Source organism: Anoplopoma fimbria, chromosome 22, assembly GCF_027596085.1.
Source record: "Anoplopoma fimbria isolate UVic2021 breed Golden Eagle Sablefish chromosome 22, Afim_UVic_2022, whole genome shotgun sequence".
NCBI classification, from domain to species: Eukaryota; Metazoa; Chordata; class Actinopteri; order Perciformes; family Anoplopomatidae; genus Anoplopoma; species Anoplopoma fimbria.
Window position 1 is genome coordinate 352350 of NC_072470.1, and position 19614 is coordinate 371963.

The 19614-nt window shown below is 38.5% G+C and overlaps 2 protein-coding genes across 2 annotated transcripts in view; one reads left to right on the top strand and one right to left on the bottom strand.

Annotated features, from left to right (window-relative positions):
• Positions 1–9899: 9899 nt before the first annotated feature.
• Positions 9900–19114, bottom strand: fbxo3 (F-box protein 3). Its single transcript, XM_054623761.1, has 13 exons — positions 19034–19114; positions 15318–15482; positions 14568–14657; positions 14295–14458; positions 14008–14122; positions 13724–13928; positions 12617–12662; positions 12342–12426; positions 12118–12240; positions 11556–11672; positions 11342–11448; positions 10278–10360; positions 9900–10195 (listed from the first exon to the last, which is right to left on the bottom strand). The coding sequence occupies exons 2-13, from the start codon at positions 15407–15409 to the stop codon at positions 10049–10051; spliced, it is 1374 nt and encodes a 457-aa protein (XP_054479736.1). The 5' UTR covers positions 15410–15482; positions 19034–19114; the 3' UTR covers positions 9900–10048.
• Positions 19115–19252: 138 nt separating this feature from the next.
• f2 (coagulation factor II (thrombin)) overlaps positions 19253–19614 on the top strand; it is a 7327-nt gene continuing 6965 nt past the window's right edge. Inside the window, exon 1 of the mRNA XM_054623763.1 lies at positions 19253–19418. Within this exon, the coding sequence (XP_054479738.1) occupies positions 19352–19418 (67 nt within the window). The 5' untranslated portion in view covers positions 19253–19351. The remainder of the gene's footprint in view (positions 19419–19614) is intronic.

Below are 19614 nucleotides of genomic sequence, written 5' to 3' on the forward strand. Positions count from 1 at the left end.
ACACACACTGGGAACAAGCTCGACTTTGTGCCGAGTATCCGGACACAGCTCTCACTTTGGTCATACAAGGACCGAATGGCTCGTAGTAACGAACCAGGTACCCCATATTCCCGCAGTACCCCCCACAGGACTCCCCGAGGGACACGGTCGAAGGCCTTCTCCAAGTCCACAAAACACATGTAGACTGGATGAGCAAACTCCCATGCCCCCTCCAACAGACCTGCAAGGGTAAAGAGTTGGTCCGCTGTTCCACGTCCAGGACGGAATCCGCATTGCTCCTCCTGGATCTGAGGTTCGACAATCGGACGGAGCCTCCTTTCCAGCACCCTGGAGTAAACTTTCCCGGGGAGGCTGAGCAGTGTGATGCCCCTATAATTGGAGCACACTCTCCGGTCCCCTTTTTGAAAATGGGAACCACCACCCCGGTCTGCCACTCCACAGGCACTGTACCCGACTTCCACGTGACAGTGAAGAGACGTGTCAACCAAGACAGCCCAACAATGTCCAGAGCCTTTAGCATCTCCGGTCGAATCTCATCCACTCCTGGCGCTTTGCCGCTGAAGAGCTTTTTAACTACCTCAACGACCTCCGCCAGGCATATGGACGAGACTTCCCCTGAGTCTTCAGACTCTGCCTCTTCCACAGAGGACGTGTTGGTCGGGTTCAGGAGTTCCTCAAAGTGTTCTTTCCACCGCTCGACAATATCCCCAGTCCGGGTCTGCAGTTCTCCCCCCCTGCTGAGCACAGCCTGAGAGAAGCCCTGCTTCCCCTTTCTGAGTCGTCTCACGGTTTGCCAGAACTTCCTTGAGGCCATTCGAAAGTCCTTCTCCATGGCCTCGCCGAACTCCTCCCACACCCGGGTTTTGCCTCAGCAACCGCCGCAGCTGCAGCCCTTCTGGCCAACCGGTACCTGCCTGCTGATTCAGGAGACCCCTCGGCCAACCAAGCCCGAAAGGCCTCCTTCTTCAGCTTGACGGCCTCCTTCACCGCTGGTGTCCACCAGCGGGTTCTTGGATTGTCGCCACGACAGGCACCGATCGCCTTCCGACCACAACTCCTAGCAGCAGCTTCCACAATGGAGGATTTGAACATGAACATAGTGTATATATAATGTGTATATATAGTGTGTATATATAATGTGTATATATAATGTGTATATATATAATGTGTATATATAATGTGTATATATAATGTGTATATATATAATGTGTATATATAATATATATAATGTGTATATATAATGTGTATATATATAGTGTATATATATAGTGTATATATAGTGTGTATATATAATGTGTATATATAATGTGTATATATAATGTGTATATATATAGTGTATATATATGTGTATATATAATGTGTATATATAATGTGTATATATATGTGTATATATATGTGTATATATAATGTGTATATATAATGTGTATATATATATGTACACATGTATATATATATATATATGTGTATACATAGTGTATATATAATATATATAATGTATATATATAATGTATATATATATAATGTGTATATATAATGTGTATATATAATGTGTATATATAATGTGTATATATATAGTGTGTATATATATAGTGTATATATAGTGTGTATATATAATGTGTATATATAATGTGTATATATAATGTGTATATATAGTGTGTATATATAGTGTGTATATATTGTGTATATATAGTGTATATATAGTGTGTATATATAATGTGTATATATAATGTGTATATATAATGTGTATATATATAGTGTATATATAATGTGTATATATAATGTGTATATATAGTGTGTATATATAAAATGTGTATATATAATGTGTATATATAATGTGTATATATAATGTGTATATATATAGTGTATATAAATGTGATAATATAAGATAATATAATCCTTTATTAGTATATAGACTTACAACAGCGTATATAAAGTGTATAGAGACATAGTAGAAGACAAATGTAAGAATAAAAATAAAGAAATAAAAAATAAAATAAAACAAGTATTATAAATAAGCAATATAAAAACAGTAGAAAAAAACAACAATAACTGAAATATTATATTTACAGACAGAAAAAAACAACTGTTTTAACTATTTTTAACTTTCTTAACTATTATTGCACGGTGTAGTGTATTGCACAGGTTATTATTGTCATATTGTCCATTATTGTCCTGTGGTCATGTGGTATATGGGAGCAGAGCTGGTTGTGCAGCCTATATATATGTGTGTATATATATGGTGTATATATAATGTGTATATATAATGTGTATATAGGGATGTGTATATATCCACCGTATCCAGTGGACACCCCAGCACACTGCTGGCCTTATACAAGCTTGTTCAGTCTCTTCTTGTATGAGATGCTGCTGCTATATATAAGTGTATATATAATTGTATATATAAGTGTATATATATAGTGTGTATATATAATGTGTATATATATGTGTATATATAGTGTGTATATATAATGTGTATATATAATGTGTATATATAAGTGTGTATATATAATGTGTATATATAATGTGTATATATATATAAAATGTGTATATATAATGTGTATATATAGTGTGTATATATAATGTGTGTATATATAATGTGTATATATAATGTGTATATATAATGTGTATATATAGTGTGTATATATAATGTGTATATATAATGTGTATATATATATATATAATGTGTATATATAATGTGTATATATATAGTGTGTATATATAAGTGTATATATAATGTGTATATATATATATATATGTGTATATATATGTGTATATATAATGTGTATATATATAATGTGTATATATAAATGTGTATATATAATGTGTATATATAGTGTGTATATAAAATGTGTATATATAATGTGTATATAGTATTTATGTTTTATATTGGTTTGTTTGATCTTTATAGCATCTATAAACACTAATAATAACAATGAGTTTAAAGCGTGACTGAGATCTCGCGATAAGTGTCTAGAGCGAGATCTCGTGTGTCGCCTGTGATTGGTCGTCGTCACTGAGCAGCGAGCTGATTGGCTGAGCTCCAGTCAACACCCGGAACTCCCGGTTCTCTCCGTAACGACACCGTTAAACCCCGTTAAACCCCGAGGAGATCCTCCGGTACCGCGACGAGCTCCGTCCGCACCGACCACCGGGGGAGAGGGAGAGAGAGAGAGAGAGAGAGAGAGAGAGAGAGGAGAGAGAGAGAGAGGAGGTAAGGAGAGCTAGCAGGGAGCTAGCAGGGAGCTAGCAGGCTAGCGACACGTGGAGCATGATGTCTGTTGTTATCAATACAATGATAGACCTGTGTGACGTCATTAACATGACCTCACGAAGGCACTATTATCACTATTATTATCACTATTATTATTATTATCATTATTATCACTATTATTATTACTATTATTATCATCATTATTACTATTAACACTATTATTATCACTATTAACACTATTATTATTATTATCATCACTATTATTACTATTAACACTATTATTATCATCATTATTATTATTATCACTATTAACACTATTATTATCATCACTATTATTACTATCATTATTATTATTACTATTATTATCATCACTATTATTTATTACTATTAACACTATTATTATCTATTATTATTATCACTATTAACACTATTATTATTATCATCACTATTATTACTATTAACACTATTATTATCATCATTATTATTATTATCATTATTATTATTACTATTATTATCATCACTATTATTACTATTAACACTATTATTATCATCATTATTATTATTATTTATTATTATTTCTTTATTATTTTATTCTTACTTGTCTTCTACTATTCACTATTATTATTATTATTAACACTATTATGTATTATTCTTATTTATTATCACATTGCGGGACTAATAAATTATTTATCATTATCTATTAACACTATTATTATCATTATTATCACTATTAACACTATTATTATTATCACTATTAACACTATTATTATTATTATCTATTATACTATTAACACTATTATTATCATCATTATTATTATTATCATTATTATTATTACTATTATTATCACTATTATTACTATTAACACTATTATTATCATCATTATTATTATTATCACTATTATTATTATTACACTACATTATTATTATTATTATCTATTATTATATTATTACTATTAACACTATTATTATTATCACTATAACACTATTATTATTATTACTATTAACACTATTATTATCACTATTATTATTATTTATTATTATTATTACTATTATTATCATCACTATTATTACTATTAACACTATTATTATATCATTATTATTATTATCACTATTAACACTATTATTATTAACACTATTATCACTATTATTATTATTACTATTATTATTATTACTATTATTACTATTAACACTATTATTATTATCACTATTATTATTATTATTATTATTATTATTATTACTATTAACACTATTATTATTATTATCACTATTATTATCATTATTACTATTATTACTATTAACACTATTATTATCATTATTATTATTACTATTAACACTATTATTATTATTACTATTATTATTATCATTATTATTACTATTATTATCATTATTATTACTATTATCACTATTATTATTATTATCACTATTAACACTATTATTATCACTATTATCATCACTATTATCACTATTAACACTATTATTATTATCACTATTATTATTACTATTATTATTATCACTATTAACACTATTATTATTATTATCATCACTATTAACACTATTATTATTATTACTATTATTATCACTATTAACACTATTATTACTAGTAACAGTATTATTATATACTAGTAACAGAGTATTATTATATACTAGTCACAGAGTATTACTACTACAGTATTACTGCAGTATAGGAGTCGTCTCCTCTCTCTCTCCTCTGAAGTCTTTTTGTCCTCTCTCTCTCTCCTCTGAAGTCTTTTTGTCCTCTCTCTCTCCTCTGAAGTCTTTTTGTCCTCTCTCTCTCCTCTGAAGTCTTTTTGTCCTCTCTCTCTCTCTCTCTCTCTCTCTCCTCTGAAGTCTTTTTGTCCTCTCTCTCTCTCCTCTGAAGTCTTTTTGTCTCTCTCTCTCTCTCTCTCTCCTCTGAAGTCTTTTTGTCCTCTCTCTCTCCTCTGAAGTCTTTTTGTCCTCTCTCTCTCTCCTCTGAAGTCTTTTTTTCTCTCTCTCTCTCTGAAGTCTTTTTGTCCTCTCTCTCTCTCCTCTGAAGTCTTTTTGTCCTCTCTCTCTCTCTCCTCTGAAGTCTTTTTGTCTCTCTCTCTCTCCTCTGAAGTCTTTTTGTCCTCTCTCTCTCCTCTGAAGTCTTTTTGTCTCTCTCTCTCTCTCCTCTGAAGTCTTTTTGTCCTCTCTCTCTCTCTCCTCTGAAGTCTTTTTTTGTTCTCTTCCTCTCTCTCTCTCTCTCTCCTCTGAAGTCTTTTTGTTCTCTCTCTCTCCTCTGAAGTCTTTTTGTCCTCTCTCTCTCTCTCCTCTGAAGTCTTTTTGTTCTCTCTCTCTCCTCTGAAGTCTTTTTGTCCTCTCTCTGTCTCCGTCTCTTAAAGAGACATGCCGGCCAGGCGGCGGTTCCACGTGGAGTTTAAGGAGCGCGTGTTGCGTCACACGGAGGAGAACTCTGACGAGCAGACGGCGAGACACTTCAACGTGGACATCAAGAGGATCCGCTACTGGAGGAGGAGGAAGGAGGAGCTCCAGCGGGCGGAGGGGGGAGGGGGGAGGAGCTTCTGGCAGAGGGGGGGAGGAGGGAGGAGGAGCCGGTCGTCAGGGGAGGAGGGAGGTGAGCGAGGAGCTGGAGGAGTGGATATTTTCGATGTTCCATGAAGGCACCACGCTGTCCAGAAGCCTGATCGAGAGCAGAGCTGTGGAGCTGTTCCCGTCGGTGAGCGGCGGGGGGCGGCGTCCCCGGTTGGCTGCAGAGTCTCCTGCAGAGGATCGACCTGCCGCTTCGCCGCCGCTCCACTTCGCCGCCGTCGGACCCCAGGTCCTCACGGAGAAGCTGGTCGGGTTCATCGACCGCGTCGGCCGGACGGTGAACGCCAAGAACATCTCTGAGGGCGACATCATCGCCATGGACGAGACGGCGGTCTGTCTGGACGGTGTGAGCCGCCTCACCGTCGTCCTCGCCGCCGCCGCCGCCGGCACCAAGCTGAAGCCCTTCATCGTCTTCAGAGGGCCGGAGGGCGAGGAGGCGGAGTCGACCAGCGGCGCCGAGGTCCGGTGGTCCGTGAACGGCTGGATGAGCGACGCCCTCACTGTGGACTGGCTCCGGGTCGCGGTGGGAAAGTCCAGCGGCGCCCGCGGCTCCTGGTCTGGGACTCGTACCGCCGGCACATCGGCGCAGCCGCCAAGGCCGAGCTGAGCGCCGGCTACGACGTCACCACGGCAACGGTCCCCAGAGGATGCACCCGGCTGGTCCAGCCACCCGAGGTGATGTGGAAGGAGCCCTTCAGGAAGGAGGTGCAGGACGCTTACCGGCGCTGGACGGACGCCGAGGAGAACCGCGGACCCCCCCCACGCCGCCTCCTGGTGGACTGGGTGGTCTCAGCGTGGGACCAGCTGGACCCGGACCTGATCAGGAAGTCCTTCAAAGCCTGCGGACTCTCAGTGAAGACGGACGGCAGCGAAGACCATCTGGTCCTCTGGTTCAGGGACGGACAGACCGGCTCCACCAGACGGGACGCCATCACCAAGACCCGACTACACAACCAGGACCAGAACCAGGAGGACCAGGAGGACCAGGAGGAGGACCAGGAGGAGCTGTTTAACAATGAGCTGGTGGTGCTGGAGGAGGAGGAGGAGGTCCAGCAGAAGGGTGAGGACGCTCGTTAAACCGTCTCTAAATGTTTCAGAGGTTAGGGCTTCATGTTCTAATCATTTGAATGTGACTTTATTGTTCTCTGTTCAGACGGCGTGAAGACGCTCTTGTCCGTCATCGTCCCGTCCCGCGGGGAGGTCGGCGGCGGCGCGGCGGTCCACCTGCAGTGCCGCCTCTGTGGCCACTTCTCCAAGAGCCACGCCCACCAGCTCACCCACACGGCGGCGTCTCACCCCGCCCGCCTGGACGGCGTGACGGTCGGTCGCCTCGGCAACATCCTGATGTACCAGAGCACCGCCCGCCTGTTCCACTGCTCCGACTGCTTCTTCACCAGCAGAGACTTCAACAAGGTCTACAAGCACCTCATCTCCAGACACTGTGAGGACCAGAGGGGGAGGGGGAGGGAGAGCGGGGGGAGGAGGAGGAGGGGGGCAAAGATGCTGTGAAGAGGAGCAGCGAGGAGGAGGAGAGGGAGGAGCAGAAGAAGACGGAGGGGGAGGGGCCTGATGGAGATGGCCCCGCCCCCCAGAAGGGAGACGACAGCGTGCTGATGTTCGACGGCGCCGGCTATCACTGTCTGATCTGCGGCTGGAGGACCAAGCTGAAAGCTCTGGGAGTGAACCACGTGGTGAGGAAGCACGACATCCCCAAAGCCTACGCCTCCCAGGCCATCCGCCGGGACGCCAGCGCCACGGCCGAGGAGGAGGAGGGGGGGGCGGGGCTGAGCGGGGAGCAGCTGAAGGAGGAGATGGAGGCGACGGCCAAAGTGGTTCGCTTCATCTCCAACCGCTTCGTGTGTCTGCTCTGTGGCTGGAAGACCAAGCTGAAAGGTAGCTCCGCCTCCTCACTTCCTGTCTGAGTCACAGGTCGACCGAAGCAGGTTTACATCTGTCCGACGGTCCCTGAACACATCATGTGTGTCGTCATTTAAAATCTCTCCATAAATAAACCGTTTGTTTTAACCAGATTCTGATAAAAACATTCAATTCTGAGCTCATTCATCTGAGAGCAACGGTCATGTGACTACTAATCTGTGACGCTCTGAACTTCAGGATGTGAACACAGAGCAGATCCATTCATAATCTCATCATGTCGTTCTGCTTACATTAACCACAATGCACCTTGTGTGGTCTCTGCCCTGTGTTGCAGGCTTCGCCATCAGTCACGTGGTGCGCTGCCACGACGTGGAGCGGCCGTACGGCTGCCGGAGCTGCTCCAGAAGCTTCTTCCTGCCGAGTCGGCTGCAGCAGCACGTCAGCGCCGCCCACCGACCCGGACGCTACGCCTGCCCCTTCTGCTGCTTCAGGTCCCACTTCATGGGGGGGTTCAGGAGGCACTGCAGCCGCTGCAACGCCCGGGAGGAGGAGGGGGAGGGGGGGGCAGGAGGAGGAGGGAGAGGGGGGGAGGAGGAGAATGAAGAGGAGGAGGAGGAGGAAGAGAAGAAGGAGAGGAGAGGGGCGAGGAAGAGGAGGAGAACGGAGAGGGTGATGATGGAGGAAGAGGAGGATGAAGACTGAAGTGAAGGTCATGTGATGTTAAAACTACAACGACTCAGTCAGGAATAAAATACTTCTTACCAATGTGGTAGTTTAAGACTTCCTCTTATTATTAAAAAGGCTTTTATTGTGAAAGAAACATGTGGTTGTTTTAAACGTTCCTGTATTATAAAGGCTTTTATTGTGAAAGAAACGTGGTGGTTTAAAATGTCCTAATGAGGGGGCTTTTATTGTGAAGTGAAAAAAGTACTGAATTGTTCTAGTAAAGGTAGAAATACTGTGTTTCTATTAAACATTTATTAGTTAAAGTCACTAAATGTAGAAACATTTCCTCAGAAGTAGAAAACACTCAATGAAGTAGAAGTACCTTTAACAGTGTACTTACGTGAATATAACTGATTACCTCACCCTGATCACATGACCACCCTGATCACATGACCACCTCGTCTCCGTGACGACCTGGCTCTGATCACGTGACAGTAAAGGGAGTCTGCTGTGATGAATATTTGTTATTTATTTAGCCCAAAACATACAAAACAAACCGACCAATCACACGAGAGCATGACGGAGGTCCTCCAGGACAGAAGAAGAAAAGAACAAAAACCACGAAGCACAGCAAAGGAAACACTTCTCCCTTTTCAAAATAAAAGCCCACACATGGCTGAAATAATCCTCCACCATCACACTGGTTTCCACTGCAGGAACTCCACACCAGTCAGCACACGATACTGGTTTGGTTCTAATGGTTTCAAACGTGTCTGTGGGACTCATGATTGTTTGGAGAACACATCAGCTGATCTGTCCGTTTAAATCATTCTAACTGAAAACCTCTGGGTCAAAACGAGACGTTTAAAGACTGTAATGAATGTAGGAAATCACAGATTGGTTCCTGCAGTGGAAACGATCTTAAAGAGAACCTTCTGACTCAAAACTAGAACTCTGAAATATCCACGAGGAGCTTTTTACAGAACCGGTCCTTGAAACAGGAAGCGGTCACTCAACAACGATGACGTCATCGTCCCGTCCTCGTTGACATTCCACATCGGGGAGAGGAAACGTTCCACATCGTGGTGAGGAAACGTTCCACATCGGGTGAGGAAACGTTCCACATCGGGAAGAGGAAACGTTCCACATCGGGAAGAGGAAACGTTCCACATCGTGGTGAGGAAACGTTCCACATCGGGAAGAGGAAACGTTCCACATCGGGAAGAGGAAACGTTCCACATCGTGAAGAGGAAACGTTCCACATCGTGAAGAGGAAACGTTCCACATCGTGGTGAGGAAACGTTCCACATCGGGAAGAGGAAACGTTCCACATCGGGAAGAGGAAACGTTCCACATCGGGAAGAGGAAACGTTCCACATCGTGAAGAGGAAACGTTCCACATCGTGGTGAGGAAACGTTCCACATCGTGGTGAGGAAACGTTCCACATCGTGGTGAGGAAACGTTCCACATCGGGAAGAGGAAACGTTCCACATCGTGAAGAGGAAACGTTCCACATCGTGGTGAGGAAACGTTCCACATCGTGGTGAGGAAACGTTCCACATCGTTCGTTCCACATCGTGGTGAGGAAACGTTCCACATCGTGGTGAGGAAACGTTCCTCGTTCACATTTGTTCCTGTTTTTTGTTCGTTAGTCTGGAATCGACGCGACTTGTCTGACAAACGGCTGACGGTCCCGTCTGGTTTCCGTGACGACGCCGCGGTCAGATGTGTCGGGGGCACCACGCTCCCTCCAGGGCGGCCATGTTGATTCCTCGCAGGTCTCCGAAGTCGTCGCCGTCTCCGTCACAGAACTCGTCGTCGTGGTCGTGGTCGTCTAAGCGAGGCGGGTAACTCGCCGCCGCCTTCTGCTGCGACGTTCAAAGACACGATCATTATCTTATTTATCGTGAATCGGATTCATTATTGATTATGTTTAATGTTAGTTTTTACCGTTCGGACCAGCGGCTCTCTGAACGGAGGGCAGATCATGTGGAACCGAGGAATCGCCACGTGGAACACTTCCTCCTTATTGGCTACGAGACATCAGAACAACGACAAAACAGTGAGGGGGGTGTGCTGCTTCACTGTTAAAGAACTACAGCTGCTTCACTGTTAAAGAACTACAGCTGCTTCACTGTTAAAGAACTACAGCTGCTTCACTGTTAAAGAACTACAGAACTACATCTGCTTCACTGTTAAAGAACTACAGCTGCTTCACTGTTAAAGAACTACAGCTGCTTCACTGTTAAAGAACTACAGCTGCTTCACTGTTAAAGAACTACAGCTGCTTCACTGTTAAAGAACTACATCTGCTTCACTGTTAAAGAACTACAGCTGCTTCACTGTTAAAGAACTACAGCTGCTTCACTGTTAAAGAACTACAGCTGCTTCACTGTTAAAGAACTACATCTGCTTCACTGTTAAAGAACTTCACTGTTAAAGAATCTGCTTCACTGTAAGAGAACTACATCTGCTTCACTGTAAGAGAACTACATCTGCTTCACTGTTAAAGAACTACATCTGCTTCACTGTTAAAGAACTACATCTGCTTCACTGTTAAAGAACTACATCTGCTTCACTGTTAAAGAACTACATCTGCTTCACTGTTAAAGAACTACATCTGCTTCACTGTAAGAGAACTACATCTGCTTCACTGTAAGAGAACTACAGCTGCTTCACTGTTAAAGAACTACATCTGCTTCACTGTTAAAGAACTACATCTGCTTCACTGTAAGAGAACTACAGCTGCTTCACTGTTAAAGAACTACATCTGCTTCACTGTTAAAGAACTACAGCTGCTTCACTGTTAAAGAACTACATCTGCTTCACTGTTAAAGAACTACATCTGCTTCACTGTTAAAGAACTACATCTGCTTCACTGTAAGAGAACTACAGCTGCTTCACTGTTAAAGAACTACAGCTGCTTAATAAACACTCATGGGTATACAGGTTAGCCCTGAATGCTAACTGTTGCTCCGGCATTGAACCAGGTGGAGGGACGGTGCTGTACTTACCCAGTCTGTGGAAGGTGTAGTGACCCTCCATGAACTCTGTCGGGGTGGAGAAGGTGGTGCAGCTGGCGTACTCGTGCACTTTACCGGGTGTCATGACAGGAAACTCTCCACACACACACACACACACACACACACATAAATACACAGAAACACTCAGCAGGTGATAGCAGCCAATCCCAGACGAGCTGACGGGTCATGTGATGCGAGCAGCGTACCGACGACGCCGGGACCCTGAACCTCCTCCACGTTCCCATCAGAGGTCGTGATCTTCCAGTAACGACTGTCCAGCTGACAGGCAGCTTCTGGAGACGCACTGCTGGACATCTCTATCCTGGAGAGAGACAGACAGTCTGTTAAAGGACATGGAGAGAGAGACAGACAGTCTGTTAAAGGACATGGAGAGAGAGAGACAGACAGTCTGTTAAAGGACATGGAGAGAGAGACAGACAGTCTGTTAAAGGACATGGAGAGAGAGACAGACAGTCTGTTAAAGGACATGGAGAGAGAGACAGACAGTCTGTTAAAGGACATGGAGAGAGAGACAGACAGTCTGTTAAAGGACATAAAGACAGACATAAAGGACATGGAGAGAGAGACAGACAGTCTGTTAAAGGACATGGAGAGAGAGACAGACAGTCTGTTAAAGGACATGGAGAGAGAGACAGACAGTCTGTTAAAGGACATGGAGAGAGAGACAGACAGTCTGATAAAGGACATGGAGAGAGAGACAGACAGTCTGATAAAGGACATGGAGAGAGAGACAGGCAGACAGGTACCTGATGCGGTAGGTGAAGAAGAAGTGTGGTGGGTGGACGGAGGACAGTTCAGGGAGGAAGGAGGTAGAGACAGAGACGGTGATGTCACCGGTCGTCTCCTCACAGCCTTTCTCATGGACGTACCTGAAGACATGAAGACATGAAGACATGAAGACCTGTTGAACAAAGAACAGGTGTGTGTGAGTCTGAGGGACATAAACACAGCAGACATCAACGTGGGTCACCTGAAGATCTGGTCTCTGATGATGGGGTACTCTCCAGTGACCACGTCCTGGACGTACACCGTGAACCACTCAAAGAAGGAGGAACCTGAACGCACCACAGAGACACTTTAAACGTTTTCAACATGGCCGACAGGTCAAGACTCATTATTAATAATAATATATATTAATATATATTATTATTAATATATTAATAATAATATATTCATATATATTATTAATATATGAATAATATTATAAATATGGTTCTTCGTCCCGGTTTAATGAGATGAACAGACCTGTGATGAACATGTCGATGGCTGACGGGTCCTGAGCCGTCTGATCCTGAAACAACACATGAACAGCTTCACTGTTAAAGAACTACATCTGCTTCACTGTTAAAGAACTACATCTGCTTCACTGTTAAAGAACTACATCTGCTTCACAGTTAAAGAACTACATCTTCACTGTTAAAGAACTACATCTGCTTCACTGTTAAAGAACTACATCTGCTTCACTGTTAAAGAACTAAGAGTTAAAGAACTACATCTGCTTCACTGTTAAAGAACTACATCTGCTTCACTGTAAGAGAACTACATCTGCTTCACAGTTAAAGAACTACATCTGCTTCACTGTTAAAGAACTACAGCTGCTTCACTGTAAGAGAAACAGCTTCACTGTTAAAGAACTACATCTGCTTCACTGTTAAAGAACTACATCTGCTTCACTGTTAAAGAACTACATCTGCTTCACTGTTAAAGAACTACATCTGCTTCACTGTTAAAGAACTACATCTGCTTCACTGTTAAAGAACTACATCTGCTTCACTGTTAAAGAACTACATCTGCTTCACTGTTAAAGAACTACATCTGCTTCACTGTTAAAGAACTACATCTGCTTCACTGTAAGAGAACTACATCTGCTTCACTGTTAAAGAACTTCTTCACTGTTAAAGAACTACATCTGCTTCACTGTAAGAGAACTACATCTGCTTCACTGTTAAAGAACTACATCTGCTTCACTGTTAAAGAACTACATCTGCTTCACTGTTAAAGAACTACATCTGCTTCACTGTTAAAGAACTACATCTGCTTCACTGTTAAAGAACTACATCTGCTTCACTGTTAAAGAACTACAGCTGCTTCACTGTTAAAGAACTACATCTGCTTCACTGTAAGAGAACTACATCTGCTTCACAGTTAAAGAACTACATCTGCTTCACTGTTAAAGAACTACAGCTGCTTCACTGTTAAAGAACTACATCTGCTTCACAGTTAAAGAACTACATCTGCTTCACTGTTAAAGAACTACATCTGCTTCACAACGTCTAATATTTCCAAACATTTCCCCCCCTCTATAAAACAGTTAGACTTTTATTGTGAAGGCGGGGCAGGAGGGTGACGTACGGGGCAGGGGTAGAAGCTCTCGTACATCCGGCGCCCCTCCGCCGGCTCCAGGGCCATGTACTGACTGAGTCCGGTGTGGAAGCAGAAGGTCAGCGGGAGGCAGCGTCTCATCCCCTTCCTCTGCTGGAAACCTCCCGCCGCCGTCTCCACGTCCAGAAGCACCTCAGACCGGTAGTGGTTAGACAGGGACATGCTGCCCATCAGCCTGAGGACACACAGACAGACAGGTGGAGGTCAGCCGGGCAGACAGACAGGTGGAGGTCAGCAGACAGACTGACACCGACCCCGGGATCACCAGCTTCTGTCCGTTGTGGATCCGGTACGAGCAGCGGTAGTCGTCTGGAAGTCTGCAGCCGATCTGAGCCTCGATGTCGTTAAGCTCCACCTCTGTGGCGCCCTCTGTCGAAGAAAACAAACGCACCACAGAACATGTCATCTCTTCCATAAGGAAGTATTCCGATCCTTCAGTAGAAGTACAAATACCACTCTGCATTGAAACAGCTACTTCAGTAGAATGTACTTCATGTAGTACACAGTGTGTCCTCCATCTTCAGAGGTGTAGATGTGAGACCTTTGAGCGAGGCGATCATGCGAGGACACCTCAGCTGCAGGAAGACCTTCAGCTGCTCCCAGGCCCTCTTCAGAGCCGGGTAGTACTGCATGTAGCGGCCCAGGTCTGTGTAGTACTGCTTGAAGAGGCAGTACCAGGACACGCCGCTCTGCAGCCGGTCAGCACTGTGACACACACACACACACACACACACACACACACACACACACAGTCATGGTAGAGCTTGAAGCCGGGAGCAGGAGGAACCTTTGGAGAACCGGAGGAGGTACTCACTCCGTCAGCAGCCAGTGTGTGGAGCAGAGAGACCTCCACAGAGGGTTGTGTTTGGACAGATCATTGAGCCTCCTGCTGACATAACTACAACTACACACACACACACACACACACACACACAACATCAGTGTGTAACCATGGCAACAACACACAGAGACACTGACACAACTAACAGTAAAGATCTGTAAAGGTTCCACATCTGGACTAGTAGTACTACTTCCTGTGTAGTAGTGTGTTAGCTGTTTGTTTATGTTTGTGATGACAACAATACATGAAGCTAACTGAAGCTAACTGAACACACAAACAGCTGTTAGCTGTCAGCTAGCTGTCAGTTAGCTTCAGCTAGCTTCAGTTAGCTTCAGCTAGCTTCAGGTAGCTTCAGCTAGCTTCAGTTAGCTTCAGCTAGCTTCAGGTAGCTTCAGCTAGCTTCAGCTAGCTTCAGGTAGCTTCAGCTAGCTTCAGGTAGCTTCAGCTAGCTTCAGGTAGCTTCAGCTAGCTTCAGGTAGCTTCAGCTAGCTTCAGGTAGCTTCAGGTAGCTTCAGCTAGCTTCGTGCTGACTGAACTACGTCATCGTGTTGATGATCATTACGTCACTCTGTCGCCTCTTTAGCGCAGAGGCTAGGCTAGGCTAGGCTAGGCTAAGCTAGGCTAGGCTAGGCTAGGCTAGGCTAGGCTAGGCTAGGCTAGGCTCGGCTCGGCTCGGCCCCGGTGGCCCCGGTGGGTCCGGGTCCCTGCGGACCCGGGTCGTACCTGATGAGGTCTCTGAAGCCCAGCAGGGACAGCACGTGCAGCAGCGGGTCCGCGGGCAGCTGGTCCACGCGGAGCTGCGCGTTAGCCGCCATTGTTAGCGGCGCTGCTCTTCTTCGGGGGTGTTTTTATCTGCAGCGCCGAGGCGCGTCACCGCCACCTGCCGGTCTGGAAGAGAAGCGCAGTGATTTAAAGAAGAGCGTCTGATATAATAAATATATATATATATTAACACATATATATATAATATTTATATTTATGTTTATATATTCCATATATATATTAATATACATAAACATATTTATATATATTAACACATATTAACATATATATATATTAACACATTTATATATATTAACACATATAAACACATTTATATATTAATATATTTATACATATTAAGATATATTAACATATTTATATATATTAACACATATAAACATATTTATATATATTAAACACATATTAATATATATAATAACACATAACATTTATATATATTAATATATTTATATATATTAACACATATTAACATATTTATATATATTAAACATATTAACATATATATATATTAATATATTTATATATATTAATATATATATATATTAATACATATAAACATATTTATATATATTAAACATATTAACATATATATATATTAACACATTTATATATATTAACACATATAAACACATTTATATATATTAATATATATATACATATATTAACACATATTTATATATATTAACACATATTAACATATTTATATTTATATTATTAACACATATTAACATATTTATATATATTAACACATATTAACACATATAAACATTTATATTATATATATTAACATATTTATATATATTAACACATATTAACATATTATATATATTAACACATATTAACATATTTATATATATTACATATTAACATATTAATATATATTTATATATTAAAATATATTAACATATTTATATATATTAACACATATTAACATATTTATATATATTAACACATATTAACATATTTATATATATATTAACATACATATATTAACATATTTATATATTTATATATATTAAACATATTTATATATATTAACACATATTAACATATTTTATATATATATTAAATACATATTAACATATTTATATATATTAACATATTATATATATTAACACATATTAACATATTTATATATATTAAACACATATTTATATATATTAACACATATAAACATATTTATATATATTAACACATATTAACACATTTATATATATTAACACATATTAACATATTTATATATATTAAACACATATTAACATATTTATATATATTAACACATTTATAAACATATAAACACATTTATATATATTAACACATATTAACACATTTATATATATTAACACATATTAACACATTTATATATATTAACACATATTATATATATAAACACATTTATATATATTTTACATATAAACACATTTATATATATTAATATATATAAACACACATATATATTAACACATATTTATATATATTTATATATATTAACATTTATATTAACATATTTATATATATAACACATTTATATATATTAACATATATAAACACATTTATATATATTAACACATATTATTTATATATATTAACACATATATAAACACATTTATATATATTAACACATATTAACACATTTATATATATTAACACATATTAACATATTTATATATATTAACATATATTAACATATTTATATATATATTAAACACATTTATATATACATATATTAACATATTTATATATATTAACATATATATTAACACATTTATATATATTAACACATATAAACACATTTATATATATTAACACATATAAACATTTATTTATTATATATTATATTAACACATATAAACACATTTATATATATTAACATATATAAACACATTTATTTATTATATATTAACACATATAAACATATTTATATATATTAAACACATATTAAACACATTTATATATATTAACACATATTAACACATTTATATATATTAACACATATTTATATATATATAACACATATTTATTTATTATATTAACACATATTAACATATTTATATATATTAACACATATAACACATTTATATATATAAACACATATTAACATATATATTTATATATATTAACACATATTAACACATTTATATATATTAACACATATTAACATATTTATATATATTAAACACATATAAACACATTTATTATATATTAATACATATTAACACATTTATATATATTAACACATATTAACACATTTATATATATTAATATATTAACACATATAAACATATTTATATATATTAACACATAGAAACACATTTATTTATGTTAACACATAGAAACACATTTATTTATGTTAACACATAGAAACACATTTATTTATGTTAACACATAGAAACACATTTATTTATGTTAACACATAGAAACACATTTATTTATGTTAAACACATAGAAACACATTTATTTATGTTAAACACATAGAAACACATTTATTTATGTTAACACACAGAAACACATTTATTTATATTCATCTAAATGATTCACAATAAAACAACATTTATGTTTTCTCTTTTATTCATGTTTGTTGTCATTGTTTCAATGCTTTGAACTTGTTTTTCTGGATTCTTCACATGTATATTAATAGTATATTAATAGTATAGTATACATTTCCTCAGTGAGACTTTCACCTCAGTGGGAGTCAGTATCTGAGTGATTAGTGCTGAGTCACCGTTCAGACCTCAGCTCATGTTGACCTTCCTCTGGTTTGATGCTTCATTTGAATTCAAACGGTGACTTTTAAAGACTGACCTCTGACCTCTGACCTCTGACCTCAGATTCTTTACTCAGCTGACGTCTTCACAAACAGCTGAGGAACTAAAGTTCATCTGCTCAGTGCAGTCAGAGGACGACTGTTACTGTAACACCGTCCCCTGTGACGCTACAGTCCATCCAAAGACTAGTCATTAATAATAATAATAATAATAATAATAATAATGATAATGATAATAATAATAATAAATGATAATAATAATAATAATGATAATAATAATAATAATGATAATAATAATAATAATAATGTTAATAATAATAATAATAATAATGATAATAATAGATAATGATAATAATGATAATGATAATAATAATGATAATAATAATAATAATGATAATAATAATAATGATAATAATAATAATGATAATGATAATAATAATAATGATAATAATGATAATAATAATAGTAATAATGATAATAATGATAATAATAATGATAATAATAACAATGATAATGATAATAATAATAATGATAATAATAATAATAATAATAATGATAATGTTAATAATAATGATAATAATAATGATAATAATAGTAATAATGATAATAATGATAATGATAATAATAATGATAATAATATGATAATAATGATAATAATAATAATAATAATAATAATAATAATAATGATAATGATGATAATAATAATGATAATAATAATAGTAATAATGATAATAATGATAATGATAATGATAATGATAATGATAATAATAATGATAATAATAGTAATAATAATAATAATAATGATAATGATAATAATAATGATAATAATAGTAATAATAATAATAATAATAATAATAATAATAATAATAATAATAATACTTGGATAACTTACCAAACATTATTTTCCATTAATTTTAAGTTTCTTAATCGCCTTCTGTGACTGTAAACTCTTACATATGGACTCCTGTGAGTGTGACCACTTTGTCCTGCACGTTGTGTACTTGTACTCACCCAGGAGTGCAGCAGTATGTTGGTTGAGTCAAAGTAAACATGTTGAAACTCCCACCAGACACACTTTGACCCTCTGGTCAGCAACCGCAGAGACAGACCGAGACGGGACGAGAGACACGCTGAAGACCTCCTCTGCTGGATCGGGTTCTGGTTCTGGTTCTAAGGTTCTGAGGTTCTGGTTCTGAGGTTCTGCTTGATCATGGAGGATCTGAAACCAGCTGCTGTTCTTCTGCTGTTTCTGCTACACAGCTGCCTGGCAGACCAAGGTACAAGTACTACTAGCAATACTACAAGTACTCAAGGAGCCCTTAACGTACCGGTAGTATAAATACTCGTACTATTCTAGCTTTAAAGTGTACTTTGTGTTTTCCAGAAACAGCATGAAGAAAAGGATGTATAAATACACAAGTATCTTTAACTTGTAGTACTGTTTGATAGGACAAAGTGACTTACTGCACTACA

What these genes read in the sequence shown, in the direction of transcription:
- fbxo3 (XM_054623761.1), bottom strand. Translation starts at nt 15,409, where the DNA reads ATGGCGGCTAACGCGCAGCTCCGCGTGGACCAGCTGCCCGCGGACCCG. An exon ending in CAGGGTCCCGGCGTCGTCGG is followed by an intron (nt 11,449 to 11,555) that starts TACGCTGCTCGC and finishes GTGTGTGTGTGG; the next exon opens with AGAGTTTCCTGTCATGACAC. An exon ending in GAGAGCCGCTGGTCCGAACG is followed by an intron (nt 10,196 to 10,277) that starts GTAAAAACTAAC and finishes TGAACGTCGCAG; the next exon opens with CAGAAGGCGGCGGCGAGTTA.